Source organism: Epinephelus moara, chromosome 2 (genome assembly GCF_006386435.1).
Source record: "Epinephelus moara isolate mb chromosome 2, YSFRI_EMoa_1.0, whole genome shotgun sequence".
In the NCBI taxonomy this organism is placed as follows: domain Eukaryota; kingdom Metazoa; phylum Chordata; class Actinopteri; order Perciformes; family Serranidae; genus Epinephelus; species Epinephelus moara.
In genome coordinates this window covers 28,977,424-28,995,264 of record NC_065507.1, presented here as the reverse complement: position 1 = coordinate 28,995,264, position 17,841 = coordinate 28,977,424, and the positions used below count along the sequence as shown (strand labels likewise).

The 17,841-nt window shown below is 42.0% G+C and overlaps 1 protein-coding gene across 10 annotated transcripts in view; it reads left to right on the top strand.

Annotated features, from left to right (window-relative positions):
- The window catches only part of robo2 (roundabout, axon guidance receptor, homolog 2 (Drosophila)), a 183,782-nt gene that overhangs the window by 130,004 nt on the left and 35,937 nt on the right, over positions 1–17,841 (top strand). For 6 of the 10 annotated variants that reach the window (XM_050062743.1, XM_050062724.1, XM_050062791.1 and 3 more), the window contains 9 exons: positions 2,243–2,324; positions 2,428–2,593; positions 2,957–3,123; positions 4,458–4,579; positions 6,896–7,127; positions 10,012–10,136; positions 10,231–10,402; positions 11,432–11,620; positions 16,154–16,196. In XM_050062743.1, coding sequence (XP_049918700.1) covers positions 2,243–2,324; positions 2,428–2,593; positions 2,957–3,123; positions 4,458–4,579; positions 6,896–7,127; positions 10,012–10,136; positions 10,231–10,402; positions 11,432–11,620; positions 16,154–16,196 — 1,298 coding nt within the window. Of the gene's footprint in view, positions 1–2,242; positions 2,325–2,427; positions 2,594–2,956; positions 3,124–4,457; positions 4,580–6,895; positions 7,128–10,011; positions 10,137–10,230; positions 10,403–11,431; positions 11,621–12,561; positions 12,589–16,153; positions 16,197–17,841 lie in introns of all 10 variants that reach the window. The other 4 variants (XM_050062718.1, XM_050062733.1, XM_050062708.1 and 1 more) reach the window with 1 other exon arrangement.

Genomic DNA, 17,841 nt, shown 5'->3' with positions numbered 1-17,841 from the left:
CAAGAGGGAACTTTAGATATTGGTCCCTAGATTATGTTCACCGAGTTTCATGCAGATCGGTCAAACTTCCTAGGAAGAGATCGATTTGAAGTGTTTTTCAAAAAATTCAAAATGGCGGAAACTCTATATAACCTGAAGTATGGGTTCTTGAGGCAGATTTGTGAGGAGAAAAACGTGGAACAGACACACCCACACACAGACAGAGTTTTCGTCATTATATAGTAAGATTATATAGTAAGATAGCTTTGTCTGTAACTAGAGTTTAAAGGTCCAGTGTGTAGGATTGAGAGGGATGAATTGGCAGAAATTAAATATAATATAATAAGTATATTTTCTTTATTGTATAATTGCCTGAAAATAAGAATGGTCATATTTTCATTACCTTAGAATGAGCCTTTTATTGACATATGAAGTGGGTCTCTCTCTACGGAGATCCCCATGTTGCACCACCATGTTTCTAGTAGCCCAGAATAGACAAACCAAATGCTGCCTCTAGCTAGGGCCATTAAATTACGTCACACACTATAGTTAGCAGCTTTTCCACAACCAATAGCATTGGAAAAACTTTTTTTTCAACAGTTTAAATCACTGGGTCCATTTGTTTTGGAGAGGAAGTAATCATGGTAAAAACCACCTAAACGTCTAGATCTTACTTAAAAAGTAGAGCACACATTTGCTGCTGTTGAATTAGTGGACTGTCTGCTACAAGCTGAACAGTGTCACAGAAACACTGATCTGTATGTTTTTTCTGGTTTTAATCACCTGGTCCCTTTGTTTTTGGAATCAAAGTGTTCTCTACAGATAATTCAGGTCTTGGTAAAGCCCTCCTTAGCACTGAACACTAAAGGGCCCCTAAATAGGAGTTCATGCTTAACCGTTAATTGTCTTATCGTAGTAATGACCATGACATTAATACTAGGCATGTATCAAGAGGTTGTTTTCACCTCCTGTTTCAAAAACCATTGCAAGACAACATATTGTTATGTTCAGAGGATTGGAATTATGCACTGGCTCGCCCTCAGATATTACACATTTAGGAAGTGTTTTTAAAAAGAGGTTAAAGAAATGCCTGATGGCACAGAACACCAGCCCCTCTCAGATAGGACATGTTTTGTTACATAATATCTGACTATATGATCATTAATTAGGAACTCTCCTGGTCTTTTTATTTTCTGAGTCATGCATATACTGCTTTTAGTAGTCCTGCTATTTCTTTTGAGCTGTATCAAATGTGTTACTGACAATTAAGATATAGTGAGAATAGTTATTGGTTTGGGTTTTTTTGTAGTTTTCCTGTTTTCTTGATTTTTTTTCTGTTTCTTTTGCCTCAGATTTTTAATTATACATTTTTTTTAACATTATGATGTAATGTTTACTTGTGTGGTCCCCAGGAAGAGTAGTTGCTACCCTGGTGGTGGCTAATGGGTATCCAAATAAATAAATAAGTAGACAGGCATAACTTTGAGGAGCAAGGTACCATAATGCCTTAAAGAGATGAATAGGCGGAATTGATTTTTTTTTTCTAATTGTTTGATTGTATCACTTAGTGGCTCAGCAGCTCCGGGCTCAGCTGTGCAGGGTTGGATGGACTCCAGCTGTAGCATAGAAACATGTATGCACTTACAGATATACACACACACGTGTACACACGTACACGTTCAGAGTAGATTAAATTTAAAAGGCTCACGTCTTCCTTTCCCCACTCGGAGGCCTCAGTGGAATATCTATTACGCTTGACAAAGCTGCCGACCACTGACATGTTATTTAATAAATGGAAGGAAGGCACAGGGACAAAAACCAACAAACATCCAAAGTTCCCTAAGAGGGATGGAGAGACAAGCCAGCTGTCATCGGTCCAGGGGGTTCCAGCAGCCCACCCTAAATTAATTAGCCTGGCTTTGTTGTGGTCGGCAGGACAGTGGGGAAATAAGGAGGGGGAGTGGGGAAGTGATGGAAGGGTGGTGAGTAGAAAATGGAATTCATTAGGAAATTAGCGTCAGCACTTTAAGGCACTCACAAATGACACACAATTTGGCCAGCTCAGGGCTTGCTCATGAAGTCGCCCCATCACTTTTCATCGTTTCAGCGATAGGAGGGTAACATGCATTCGGTCATTGCTGCTGCTCTCAGGATGTGTGAAATGAAATGGCAATAAAGCTGTTATTAGTGGTGTTTTAAGGGCTGTAGGTGTGTGTGTGTTTATTGTTATTCATATATACATGTGTATTCTACTTTATACCAGCTTTCAGACTCTGGGATCTACACATGTGTGGCTACCAGCTCAAGCGGTGAAACATCGTGGAGTGCTTTCTTGGAGGTCAAAGGTACAAGATGGCGTAATGATTCCACGTGTTTTATTAACAGAAACATTGTCAGCAGTTTTCACCAGAGAGAGCGTTTTTTTCCTGATTCCTTCTCTCCATTCAGAATCAGGTGGAGTGATGGTCATGAAGAACCATGATGAGAATGAACTTCCAGGCCCTCCATCTAAACCTCAGGTCACTGATGTCACCAAGAACAGTGTGTCTTTGTCCTGGCAGCCTGGGATGGCTGGAGCATCTCCTGTCTCCTCTTATGTCATTGAAGCATTCAGGTTTGTTTTATTTGTAATTCTGAATCGTCACACACTATTTAAAGGGATAGTTCGTGTATTTTTAACTGAAGCTGCACAAGGTACTTACCCGTAATCAGTGTAGTATCTTCAGTAGAGGCAGTAAGCATGCTTGTTGTTTGGAGAAGCAGACAGGGGTACCAACATGGAAGCTAAACAACTGCCATCTATTGTAGTTAATACACTAACTATTGATAAATATGTCACACAGCCCTACTTCAAAAAATCTGAACTATCCTTTTAATGGCACTCATATTCTATAGATTACAGGTATAAATAGGCTGTACCACATGAAAAGACACTAGAAAATAATGTTAAACCACCGGATTCTTTCTTGCATTGCAGTCAGTCAGTGAGCAACAGCTGGCAAACCGTAGCAGATCATGTCAAAACCACCCAGTTTACCGTCAAAGGTCTCCGTCCCAACACCATCTACCTGTTCATGGTCCGAGCAGTCAACAGCCAGGGCCTGAGTGATCCGAGCCCCATGTCTGATCCTGTCAGGACACAAGGTACTTTACATAAGATTCATACAAAAGGAATATGTTTTATGTACAGTGTTTATTTTATACATGTGTAGTTATTTCAGAACCTGTCATAATCACGTTCACTGGTGGTATGTAGTTTTCTGTTTTTTTTGCTGAGTATGTCTGTTTCTACTGATATGGGAAGGTCACTGTGCCTTCAAAGTGTGATACTTATCAGCCCCTCTCAGCAATCTGCAGTGAATAGCTACACTGAAACACTGCAGAACTTTCCAGAGGTCAAATTCTCCATCTCGGCCCAGCTCATTAAGGCTACACTTTAGCAATTATGTAAAATAAGCATGTCTACTTTTGGAAGGCCTAACTGAGTTAGTGCTATCCCTGCTATGTTAATGATCATAACAGGACAAAATGACTGCCTCCAAACCCAAAGAAGATTTGATTATGGTACCGGACAGACCACAGTCTCCAGATTAAACTGATATGATAAGTCCCCAGCAAAAAAACAAAAAAGCAACCTTTGGCCAAGCTCTGTCAAATGCAAGCCAAGAGTGTGTTTAAAAAAAAAAAAAAAAGCAGAGTCAATTTGAATTGCAGCACATCTCTCTCATGCTGAGGTGAAGGTCTTGAGATGATATATAGACATGTTTATTGACGATGGCATGCATTGATGACAAATTGATTTTTTCAGTTCTTTTTAACTGTGTTTGGCCTGTCTTGCTCTATTAGTTTGGCGTGTGATTCATGATCATGCTGGGTCGTCTGAATGAAGCTTTTTTTTAAAATATAATTTCCTCTTGCGAGTTTTTTTTTGCTTCCCTTCAGTAAATAACTCAAAATGTGGCTCGCGTTAACCGCATTCAGTATCTCATACACTGGGGTCTTTTATTGCTTGTAACTTGAAACATGTGCATGTGCAAAATGGGGAATGAGCTGGAAAATAGTGTCATGGTGTCCATTCATCTCCCATCCAATATGTCTCGGGTTGCGCATTCAGAGTTCATTTGTTGATGTGGTTGTTCAGTCAGGCCCCAGTAAGTGCAGACAAGTCACACATCTAAAGACCTTTGCCAGCCCGAGTCTCCTTTCTTTTCTCTGAACAAGGCAGGAGCCTTAATACAAAACGGAATGAGGTCATTTTAATGCAGATGAAGTTGCTCCTTTTCAAATGAAGTCATGATCACCAAGTGTACGCTTCTTTGTTAAAACCGATCTATTCAGTCACTCTTTCACCAAGTCACTTCTGATGATGATGAAGCAAGATTTATTGTGAGGAACTGAGTGAACTCTGATGTGGTTGAGACTTTATTTTGTGCCCTCTCAGTCTTTTTTTCTAATTGTTTCTTTCTTGCTCTCTGCAGATATAAGTCCTCCAGCTCAGGGTGTCGACCACAGGCACGTACAGAAGGAGCTTGGTGAGGTCATAGTTCGGTTGCACAACCCAGTTGTCCTGAGTCCCACAACCATTCAGGTCACATGGACGGTGAGTGCAGCTTGTCTTTTTGCATATAGAATCCCAATAAATTTCACTTATGCCACACTTTCATTAATTATTTTTATAGTTTCACCTTGAGTCTTTGCAGTGAAAGAACTTAGATGTATAAAATCACAGGTGTAGATTTTGGGTGGGGTTGCAGGGGACCCCTTGCCCCCCAAATACAAACATGAAAGAAGCAGAGGACTTTCATTGTGACAAAATTAAAGACATTTAGGCACAAATTGGTTCATAAAAATTCACCAGAATGCAGAAAATGAAGTGTTTGACGTTTGTGTTTTATATATGTCTCCTCCAATGTTGTCACAAAATCTACAGAGCACCAGCGTTTAGAGATAAATTAAATTATTTAATGTGGGCGTGCCGAAGGTAGCTTTGTAGCTTAAACTTATCTGTTTCAGTTATTTTTGCCCACACTGAATAAGTACATTTATTTGTGATTGCCAGTGGTGTTTGTTTTGCAATCCTTCCCACAGCCATGCACCAAAGATTTTTGGTGCTGTGCACGCTGCTATTTGTCATCACGAAACCCACACCCATGTATAAAATAGTGTGGTTTTCTTATCTCTCTGCATTCTTTTTACATCTTTGATTTTGCAAAACTGAGTCATAAAGTCAAGATAGTTTCAATCAAAGATCCTTCTTTGAAGCCAAAAAGGTGCAGCTCGAGGCTACCATTTGTTTTATGTCAGGAAATTTCCGACCAGTTGTTCTTTAAGACTGCAGCTTTGAAATACTGTAATTGGTGACTTTAAAGTAACTGAACATCAAATGGCTGAAAAATTGTTTCTCTTAACCACACTGAACATGAAAAGAGATGTCAGAGACATCTGGTTGTTCATCAATCTTCCGTATGTCTTCAGCTGCTTCCCTCTCCAAACAAAGACTTTGCGCGGATAAAATTAGATTGAAATTAATGTCCGTGGTTGAACTGCTTTTTTGTGAATATGGGTTTTCCTGTTTTCCTACTGTCATGAGATGATGCATTAATCTTCTTTTACTTATACAAGCCAGCAATACAAATACGCACCTGCTCTTCCAGCGTACATATGCATATATTGTGGTGTTTGCCTCACAACAATAATCACATTATGCGCCAACATTAGGCAGTTTTATTAAAATGGTTTAAAAAAAATGCTACAGGCTCAGCTAAAACATTTTTTTTTATTTATTTGAATGGTAGTGAGATCAAAAGGGCTATTTATATTATTCAAAGCTTAGCTGTTTACACAATATATGGGCTTGTTTATTTTGATCATGTTGCTATGAATCTTTTAGGTGCAGGTATTTACAGTACACGCCTATCATTCAATGGTGTGGGGCGCCTGTTTCCATTTTCAAATGAACCACATTAGCAGTTTTCCTGATGACATGTTTATTGACCCCTGTAATAAGTCTCACCCCGAGTCTTTCTAGCTAATTTAATGCTAAAGCACTGCTTTATGATTGTAATGTACAATCAACGCGAAACATGGCTACCTAATCAATCAGGGGCCCTTTCAGTAAACAGAGGGGCCACTCTCAGAGAGCTTTTATATTCCCAAATCATTCCATTAATAAAAGTCACACACCAAGCAGGGGATCCATTTTGCTGATTTACTCCGGCTACACTTGCGAAAAAACAGCTGCTTAATATCCCACTTGAAAGCCCTGCTCACTTCTTCTACTGTTAACAAGCCATTACAATGAGTTATGCGCCCGCACCTCCTCTGCATAAATTCAGCATTTTCTGTCTCGCTAAATGGGTCCAAGTTTAAGGGAGGGGTCCTTTGTGGGTTGCAGGGGGCTATCACACTTCCAGTCTCTCCGTCTTTTCTATGGGACAGATCTGCTGTTATCACCTCTGCTGTGTATTCCCCTTGTGTCCCCAGGGTGTCTGTATTTGTTGCTGCACAATATTCTCATACTCACAGCCTATTTTAGATGTGGTGGGAGCTGCTTTCCAATGTCACTAGTTAGTATTTATAACACATATGAGACATGCATGTGTCCTTTAAGGTGGCATTACAGAAAGTCTTTTTAATAGAGGAGGGAACACTTTGGGCTGGGAGCTGGGTGTATGAGGTAATGTCACGGTGTTAATTGAGCTAAGTGTGTCATAGCAGGCAATAAGAGGCCCGATAAACGAGTACCAGCCTCTAAAGTGTCATGAATGCAATTCTGTGAGGAAGAAATACATTGCAGAAAAAAACAGCTTTTTATATTATCTAGTGGCTGGCCCAAGATAGCATCTACCAGTCTCCTCTGCACAGTTCATTCTGCACTGAAATACAGCAGTAATCTTGTCTTTGTTCACTTTCTCAGGTGGATCGTCAGTCTCAGTTCATCCAGGGTTACAGAGTTCTGTACAGGCAGACATCAGGACTGCCTTCACCAGGAACCTGGCAGACCCAAGATGTTAAGGTCCCATCTGAGCGCAGTGTTGTTCTCTCTGCACTGAAAAAGGGCATTGTGTATGAGATCAAGGTCCGTCCTTATTTCAACGAGTTTCAAGGCATGGACAGTGAATCCCGAACGGCACGGACAACTGAGGAAGGTACGGAGACGAACGCGCTGAGTATTTGTAGATTATGTCAGGAGCAATAAAACGCAGTGAGTCAAACTGTTTGAGTCCACACAAATGTGGGATGACGGGTGACACATGACCCCGTAGGCTGCTTTCATGTTGGTTTTTGTCATAATATCAGAGGCGCCGCTGCCCCTCCCTTTCATACTGAGAGTTGAGGGTATATGTGTGAGTACATGTGTGCATGCATGCATGTTTGTGCCTGTCTGTCTGACCTTCCTGCTGTGCTTTTTTTTGTTTATGATTGGTGGTGTTAGTGCCAAACTTCTTCTAATCCATCACCCAGCAGCCACAGGCCTGAGCTGTGATTGGACACAGCTCACACTTCCTCCTGTGAAGATGATCTGTCGCCTAAAGCTTGATTCATACAGGCTCTGACAAGGCCACAGAGCAGTGTGGCACAATATCACACACAAACAAACACACACAGGTCTGCGTTTGGATGAATTTAATATTTTGACCTATGCCAAAAAAGAAATGCATCCAACAACACTGCACTAGCCTTGATTCAACCTTCGAGTCTAATAACTGAAATTACATTATGATCTAAAGTGAAGCACAGACACACAGTACATGCACACAACAGCACAAAGAGACAAACACCGACTCCATATACTGGAGACAAAGCCCATCTTGCCACAACATATTTAGGCCTGCATGTATAGGAGACAGTTCACATCCTGTCCGCGTGACAGGCCCATTTATTTTCTCTTTTCTCAGAGGGACCATATCTCCTGTGGCCAGCCAGTACACGCAACGCTGTAGTGGAACTGCCGTCACATTACAGCTGTCCCCGGCACACGCTCACACTAACACACACATACAGGGAGAACACATACATGCCAGCACACCACTTGTCCCGAAGGCCTCCAGAACCTGCATGTCCTAGCTATTACCAATGCTGATAACATTCCCTGCCTCTGCTCTATCTGCATCCCTGTCCCTCAGAGAGCTCCACCACTTTCTATTTCTGTCACAACCCTGCTGGTCCGCCTGGTCATAGCTGATACACCATCAAACACACAGCTCTAGGCTCCTCAGAGACCCTGGGACTACTAAGAAGGGCAGGAAGACAGATAGAGAAGTCTTGGTCAGAGGGTGATTAAAACTTAGGTTGTCCATTAGCTAACACAATTAGAGAATCCCCGGAGCAGGTCCAGGCGGATGCAGAGTTACAGTATGCTCAGCGCTCCAATGCTGTGTCCATCTTTTTGTCTCCCTCCTCCTTTTTCACACATTCTCTCACTCTCCATCTGGACAGTTGATTACCACTGAACGATCGTCTAAGGCCCATCTTTTATGTGAAATAATGCTTATTTAGTGAGGGAGGAAATCAGCGATGTTTGGATAAATGCTCATTTGTAGTGGACTAATATTCATCCTCGCTGATGGATGTCTCTGGGGAAGGTCCACAAGTTTCCTTCCACACCACCCTCTGCTTTTACATTAGCTGTTGGCGTCTGATATGATATGTTTGTATTTCTTCATGCAGCACAGCACCGTGTGTGTGTGAGAGACAGGGGGTCAAATTCCTGCCTGCAATACATCACTCCGCTAATGGCTCTATTAGGACAGCCTCCAGGGCCTCTGTTGAAAAATGTGTATTGTTTAGCACAAATATGCATGATAATAAGCTGCTAAATCATTCATAACATTAACTTTGAACGACATTGCCTCTGATTGCTGCCCCGCACCATTCCAGCACTCTGTCACCTGGATGTAATGCAGCGTTGGAGAGCCCTAAGCATGATGGTTGATCAGATGCTCCCTGGGTAGATTGTTTCTAATCTGGCCAAGGTGTTGGGTTCATCATTGGACCCATTCATCTTCCCCCATGCCAGGCTCCTCTGGCTCCCTGGGGGCTGGTGCGGCCAATCGCGCTGAGGGATGAGCACAGATTTACAGGGTGACACGTGCCATTTTGGATGGAGGCGAGGTGAGGGAGAGGCAGCCCAGGAGTAATTGACCTGTCAGTATTCTGCCGTGGTGCCGCTCCCCTGCCAGCTACTGCGGAAATGAGAAAACATTATTTTTAAAACGTTATTTCCAGTTGGGCCAACTGTTATTTATTTTTCCTCTGTTACCTCTTGTGGGGTCAGAAGATTGGTGCCATCAGAATAACAACAGAGTGAGGTTTATGAAAGCTTGGACTTGTCTTGTTTCTATCCACTCTCTGTCTGCCGGTGGATAGAGCCGATTCATTTAGATGTGCCTCGCTCTGAAGCTTTGCTCTGATCCTTACCTACTGGCTTTAGTTTCATCTGGCTGATCGATGGAATCAGTCAATATGTTTACTGAGACCTTGTTTCCTTCCCCTAAAATGTATTTTTTTCATATTTCCTTCTCGTCTGGGCTTCATCCTATAAGCTCGTTGACCCGCATGCCACCGTTGCTCATTCAGTCTTAGCTTGACTGAGAGCACTTGCCCGACTGTGCCAGGCTGTCATTCCACAAATCAATAGCAGTATTGTCTGTGCAAATCCACCGGGCTGGAGCAGAGGATGAGATATTAAATCATAGTGAAATGTTAAAGATAGGCTATAGCCATGTCAGACCTGCCCTGGTCTTCATGTAAATCCCCCTCTAATGAGACATCTTGACAGCCTTCAGCCACCTGTGCCATCCCCGAAGAATAACATTCCATGGAAAAGTGTGTGTATGTGTGTGTCACTTTTTGTGTGTGTGCACTTGTGCGTACATATTTATGAGCTCCTCTTCAAACACATTCAAATGTACAATATTGCTGTGCATCCCATTATTCTTGTTTTGTCAGGATTAAATACTCCTCTGCTGCCTTAGCTGCAGAATAGTGCGTTTCATTGTTGACCCGCTTATTTTGTGCCTCCTCTTCCAGCTCCCAGTGCACCTCCTCAGCAGGTAACAGTCCTGACTGTGGGGAACCAGAACAGCACTTCCATTAGCATCTCCTGGGACCCCCCTCCACCAGACCACCAGAACGGCATCATCCAAGAGTACAAGGTTTGTCTCAGCGAGTCGGCATGTATTCTCATTTAACTCATACAAAGGCAAATGGAATCAACTGCCTCTCTATTTTTTCCCCTCTGTGCTTTAGATCTGGTGTCTGGGGAATGAGACACGTTTCCATGTAAATAAGACGGTGGATGCAGCCATTCGCTCAGTGGTGGTGGGTGGGCTGCAGGTGGGAGTGGTGTACCGGGTGGAGGTGGCTGCCAGCACAAGTGCAGGAGTTGGAGTCAAAAGCGAACCTCAGTCTATTATCATTGGTAAGATGGAAAGCATTCGCAACTTTTCAACAACCAGTTTAAGTTTTTCCTTATGTCAACATCAGTGTTCACAAAGATTAATGTTGTATTTCTTAGTGGATGATTTCAGCAAAAGAACACATAGTGAGAATGTTTTCATTAAATACGAGAAATTCCCAAATGGATAATATTGCTAAAATACTACTATTTTGATATGTGGCCTGACCACATATGATTTATGTGGAGCTGAGACAGATTGTGCCTGATTTGACCCATAACTGATGGCTTGGCCTGTAGCATGTTCTTATTTCCCCAGTGTCACTCACATAATCCATCTCCGAGAGCAGAGCCCAGAGCTTGCAGTTATAATATCTTGTGTGTTTGCGTGTCTGTGGATGTGCGGATGGGTGTGTCCTCCTGTGGTTGCACAGTAATATATAGATGAAGAGAAATTGTGCAGCTTTGCATGCATGCACATATAACATGTGTGAGGGTGTATTTGTTCCTGTCAGTGTGTGGGAACATTTGTTTGTGCCTTATCATGTTCCAAGAAATAGTGTCAAGCAGACTAGTCACGGTGAGCTGCGATCGGAGATCAATACGAACCAGGATCCTCTCCTCTCATTTCACATGGTGTGTTTTACCGGCAATGGAGTGAATTAGGGGCTGAACTAAGCAAACAACTTGCTCACCTGGGGGTTTGTTATAAGCTTTTAGGCTTTGTCTTTTTCAGTCTGTACATTACATTTCACTGCACACCCTTTAGATCCATGTCCTGCTCCCTTGGTCGATATCTTACCTGAAATTCATCAGACCTACTTTCTTTGAGCTTAATCCAGCCCTTAACCTGTCATCATGTGTCTGTATGTGTTACTTCTGCTCAGTGAAAACCATTCTCAAGCCTTTCAGTATTACAAGGGCTGTTGTGATAACTTGAACTCACCTTGAAGGAGCAAAACATGCACAACAGCATCGTTATTTCCTGTTTCTCTCCAGTAGCTGTCCACCCAGCATCACATTAATGTTGCCTGTTTATCCCCGTGCCCTCAGGTAAGGAGTTCCGGGACGTGATTATACATGGAAACCGCAACAACAGCATCACAGAACAGATCACCGATGTGGTGAAACAGCCTGCCTTTATCGCTGGTATTGGAGGGGCGTGCTGGGTCATCCTCATGGGCTTCAGCATCTGGCTCTACTGGAGGAGAAAGAAGAGAAAGGGCCTGAGCAACTACGCAGGTTAGACTGATCATAGTGTCGTAGTCACCTATGCACATTTACACTGACATTCTGCTCTTGTGCCTTAGCAAACAAAGGAGAAGTCAACCATTCAAAAAATACATTTTCTTCCCTGTCAGAGCAGGAGTATATTCACTGCTACCCAATCATCCTGCAGTCTTAATGTGTACAGTTCTGATGAAACATGTAGAAGAGTTGCTAGCAGGGAAGTTGAGATGGCTACGGTGTTAAAGCTCAACAGGGAGACAGATGTCAGTGTGAATCATTTCCAGGGGGTTACATTTTTTGACAAATCCACCCACAGTGTTGGTTAATAGCCCAGGGTGGTCGAGCTGAGTGGGCAGACTGGACTCTCTGCTGGTCACTGATGCTGGAGTTTGTCCAGCTCCTCTCCCACACACTGACCCTGACATCTTACTGAGTGACCTCCAGTCAATACAAGCAGCTACCAAGTCCACATACACTGCCAAGGGTGCAAGATTTAATTAGAGAGCAGAGAATGGTAATGAACTGACACATTAGTGTTGCAAGCAGTGCAACACAATATTCTAAAAATTGCCTTAATAAATATCAGAAATTCAGAGAAACATATTTATTTAGCTGTTTTTCCAATTTTTATTTAGCAAGTCAAAAAGAGCATGTACATTGGCAGCTACTAGCCTATAAGCTGGTGTGGTTTATTTGCTCTTCAATTCTGTTTGTCACATTTATGTGTTTGTGTGTTCTCTTTGGTTTGTGCCACCGTCTCTACACCTCTGTGACCTCTGAGCTGGCTGCTTTCCTGGCTGTCGCTCTGCACACTGGGTGACGATGTGGTCTCACTTCCTCTGGCCCTCAGCACCTCTTGGCTCGACCGTGTCCCCAGTGTGCAGATACCCCTAAAGCACAGCTTATCTCTGCAGGCTTTTAACACACAACTTCTCTGTCTTCTTGTTTTGCAGTTCAGTCCTTCACCTTCACCCCTGCAGGTACTGTTCATTTGTCCCGTCTCCTCACCCCACCTCACCTCAACGCAGATCCATCTCCTGCCCGCTTTTAGTATATATGCTTGGATTGTCAGACTTGTGGTCATGGCTAATGCAAATCCAAACTTTATAACTATGAAGGCAATTTAACCAACCAGAGGAGCAAATTTACAAGTCAAAGAAATCTAGATTTGCCGTCAGCCAAGACCAAAGCCCTGCAAACTGAAGCCTTTATTCCTGCAAATCCCACAGCCTTATTATTGTGTTGTATTTGTGTGTATTTCTGTTGTGGCTACCTGTTTTTGAATGAAGTATCATCCTGTCTTTCTTTTGTCTTGTGGTGCAGGCTAACCGCACATTTTCCTCCTCCTCCAATAATCTTATTCATCTTTGTTTTCTTTTTAAGACCTGGATCGTGTTGCAGTTTTTGTATCTGTTCTCCATAGGTGTCAGTTAGGCAGCTGGGTGGTGTATTTTTTAAGTTTTCCTTCTGTTTAGCTTTCGTCTTCTTTATTTGTGACAATTTCCCCCGCTACTGTGACTGTACGTATTTGGCTACCATGGCTAAATTTTGTTTATTGGAAAACTAGACATTCTGATGGAAGTAAAAGTGTTACATTACTATGTTTACATGCACGAAATATTCCGTTTTTGCTCTTATTCCAAAAAACATGCAGCTGTGCATACTCCAATTTAGATGTTCTAACATGTCGTTTATCACATCAAAATATGGAAAAGTGGGATGGCTGGAGCTGGCTGTGCCATTTTCCTTCTTTGCATCAACCGTGGCGGACCTGTTTGACGGTGCAAACACAGCCTCTCTCTTTCATTCCTTGAACCAGCTTCTTGAAAAGATCATATTTGAGATATAACTGCATATCAAAAGACCTGTGGATTTCAAAGTCTTTCATAATATTTAAAAGTAGGTGTGTCTTTCCTTCCGACCAGAAATGTGGGCTTTTGGGCACACATCTCTACCCTAGCACAGAGCTGACTGCGAACACGCAAGAGGCCATGTGTCACAAACTGTGGTTAAAAACCCCAATGGAGATGCATATTCTGAATACACTTTACACATATCCAAAGTATGCTTGTAAGGCCTAATTGGGACCAATCAAATGGAACATGCTGTTTACATGACCCATATCAAAATCAGGATATTGTCATATTCGGAAAAATAGAGGAATATTAGTGTGCATTTAAACATAGTCAGTGTCTGTCGTCTGCTGAATTAAGCCTGAGTGGCACCAACACTGTACAGATCATTAATCTGACTGTGTGTAGATTGAGCTGACTCAAGAGTGGCCAATCAAAGACACTGAGCAGATTAATATGCAAATGATGCCTAGAGGCCTCTGTGCTGTACAGTACCAGTGTACTTTATAGCTGTGCCACAGTGAGTCAGGGGTCAGCACATTGCCCTTCACTCTGTTTGCTGGATTTACTGACAAAGATAACAATTACTTTTTTCGGTGGGGTAAAGTACATATGTAGCCAGGTGGTTTCCTCTGGAGCCTACAGCCCTAAACCCAATTTACTCAGGCCTTTCCGCAGCAGCTAGCCAGATTATAGATCACATGAATATGTCAGTGAAACTTGTCTGGGTTTAAAGTGGAGGCACACCTCAGAGATGCCAAGAAATGAAGCAGGTTATTTCACTAAAAGAGTTTTGAGTGGCAAGCACAAAACAAGGTCAAATATAGTGAAGATAATGGAGTTAGAGTGAGGTGATATTTAGAACGCGAGCCAAAGCACATCTGAAGAGTCTTACAACGCTGCTCTCCTCTGTATTGACAATTAGTTGATGTATCGAGAGTGTCCTGTCTCAGCCTCCTAAAGCTGTCAGTGCAGGAGAGGTAAATCACTACACTGTTGAGGCACACGTCCAGCAGGAAGGAGATTTGATGGAATTTTTATACGCTGATTATGTCCACCCCCCCTTAATGCTTATTAAAGGGGATTAATCTGTATTCATATTGGAGAAAGTGCTTATCTGGAAGACGGAGGCGAGAAGCACAGCTATGCCGCCGTGTCACTCTGGCTAACATAAAAGTGTTCCACAGCAGCCCAGAAATGTGCCTGAGCACAGATAGGGACTTCAGAGGCCTCCCCGCTGCACAGCCTCCCCTCGCCTCCACCTCCTTCTCCTGTCAGTCCTCTCAAACCTCAGAGAATTCTCTAATGCAAGTTTGTTGGTGGTGGAACAAAGAGAAATGGCTTTAGCTATGACTGAATAAGGGATGCCAACTCTGTCTCGAGCTGTCAAAGCTATATTTTATTCAGGCAGACCTGCAATGTTGGTTTTATCTGGGTAAAACCTTTGTTAGCGGTACATATTTTAATTCCTCTTGCTGCCATTCAGTCGCTTAAACCTTAATGCAGTAAATAAACTGTTAGGACATTCATACTAGACAAGTTTTGGATTGTGTTTCTCTTGTTTAAAATCCCAAAATATTGTTCACGAGAGAAAATTGGATTAAGTAAGCTTAGGTAATGTTGATGAGGCATTAAAATGTCCTGTTAGCACCCTCTGTAATCTATTGTGGTAGTTTCCTCTCCCTGTTATCTGGTTTACTACGTCATCCACAGAAAAGCCCCCTCTCTCGCCGATGCCTGGGCTTGTTGTGGAATCAACCTGAATGAAACAGAAAAGAGAGGAGGAATGTTCAGCCTCCTTCTCTCTTTAATCTCCATCTGTGGAACAAATGAGCCAAATTACTAACAGCTCTCCTTCTCCCTCTTGAGTAAACCAGCTCTCTTTTTTCCCCCCTCCTCTCTTTTTTTCCCCCCTCACTGGTATGAGGTGATTTCCAAAACTCTTGCTGCTTTCCTGTGTTTCCTGCGACCCATTGATGTTCTTACATGCTTAGAACTCTGGATACTGCTTTGTCATCATGGTTGTTGAACAGAGATGAAATGGATCCTTCACAGCCATCTCTCACTTTGAGCCATGGAGTTTTACTAGCCGCTGACAAAGAGCGGCCCTTGTTATCTATAGATCACTGTAATAGAACAGGCCACATGCATGGCTTCTGGGGAGCCCGGCTAGCTGAAGGATCAGTAACTCAGCCTCCACGCTTGTAGATGGAAAACTCAACGTGATTAATGAGCCCTCTGCCTTTTCTAATCATTTTTTGGCTGAGATTTAATCACAAATCTGATAATAACTCAGCAGCAAAATAAGAAAGATGAAATGAGTTTTGCCTCTCATCAGGCATCTTGTCCTTGAGGAGCACATGACGTCTCCACTTATGCAAAGCAAAGCAAAGCAATATGCAATTCTCATCATTGCACTTTTTTTTTAATTTCATGAAAGGCATTGGACGCAGAGGGATCCCTTAGTGAATCCATCAACCATCCGGCTGTGTATTAAAAGAACAGATGAATACGTAGCTGTTCAAGCACAAGGGCAAACTGGACAATACTGAAAAGACAATGTATCTTATCTTGATCATGGAAATAAATCCTGGTTGATTGCTATGTATTATATTACAAAAACTAAATATATGGCTTTGTCTTTTTTCTCCTCCATCTTTTTCTTCTTCGTTTCTTTTTTTTCTGACTTTAGTGACATTCCAGAGAGTCGATGGTGGTCTGATGAGCAATGGAAGGTGAGTGTCCCATCAATAACAAAAAACAATGGCATTCAGTGTTTGAATGCAATATGACAAGGAAATGAAAAAAGAAAAAAAAAATATTATCCTCCCATCATGATATCATTATTTCATTATTTCTGTCCTAAGCTTCACATATCTTAACACAACTTTTCCTCCATGGTCATGCATTAAAAAGGCTTTATTATGCTCAGTGCTTGTTCATATTTGTATTTTTGGTTTCTACTAGAACATTTACATGCATTAATGGTTAATGTCTGTGCTGGAAAACCTGTAGTCACCCTCTGTCAGAAAAGGCTTCATACAGTATTAGCGCCTGTCTCTTTAAGCCCACTCTTGAAAAAGCCCAGTTTGCTGTGATTGGTCAGCATTTTCAGGTCTCCGGCATCTCTACATCTCAGCTCCATCATTGCAGGCAGAGGAATGACTGTTCAGGAGATTTGCGGCCCTTTCTTCTGTGAAAAATCACAAATAAAATCCTTTAAATGCCACCAGAGATGAGCAACCAAGATTACATGTTTTGTGACATTAGCAGGTAGCTATTTGCAGCAGTGTACTTGCAACGAGGGTATAACTTTGTAAAGCGTTACTTTCTCTTTTAAAAAATTCTCAGTAAAAGCTTCTAAACACAACTGGATAAGTCCTAGCAGGAAAATGATCTGAAATTTGGGAGAAATCGACAAAATCTGTAGCCAGTTACATGCTTACCGGATGTTAGCATGTAGCTACATGTAGCAGTTTAGGCTACTTAGAGTTACAGAATGACAGTATAGCAGTACTTTTTTTCCATTAAAAACCACAGATAAAAGCTTCTTAACACAACCGGACATGTTCCGGTAGGAATATGATCTGAATTTAGTGAGAAATTAACATCATCGACAAACAAGTTTACATGGTTTCCTGTCATTAGCATGTAGCTACATGTAGCAGTTCAGGCTACTTGAGGCCAGGGAATGACTGGATAGCGGCACTTATTTTTCCATTAAAAATCACCAATAAAAGCTTCTAAACACAACTGGACATGTTCCAGCAGGAAAATGATACGATTGCTGAGAAATTGACGTCATCTGCAACCAAGTTTACATGTTTCCCTAACGTTAGCATGTAGCTTCATTTAGCAGTGTAGGCTACATAATATAAACACCTGCAGTAGCATGCCTAGAGCAGATAACCATATACATCTGTCGCAATCTGATATCACCTTGTCGCTCAAGTAAGAAAAAAGAAAAAAAAGAAATGGAAACAGATAGGGCTGCACGGTATATGCAGTAGACGGTAGAAGTGATATACAGTGGTGTGAAAAAGTGTTTGCCCCCTTCCTGATTTCTTACTTTTTTGCATGTTTTCCGCACTTAAATGTTTCAGATCATCAAACAAATTTAAACATTAGTCAAAGATAACACAAGTAAACACAAAATGCAGTTTTTAAATGAAGGGTCTTATTAATGAGGAAGAAAAAAATNACAAATTTAAACATTAGTCAAAGATAACACAAGTAAACACAAAATGCAGTTTTTAAATGAAGGGTCTTATTAATGAGGAAGAAAAAAATCCAAAGCTACATGGCCCTGTGTGAAAAAGTGTTTGCCCCCTAAACCTAATAACTGGTTGGGCCACCCTTAGCAGCAACTACTGCAATCAA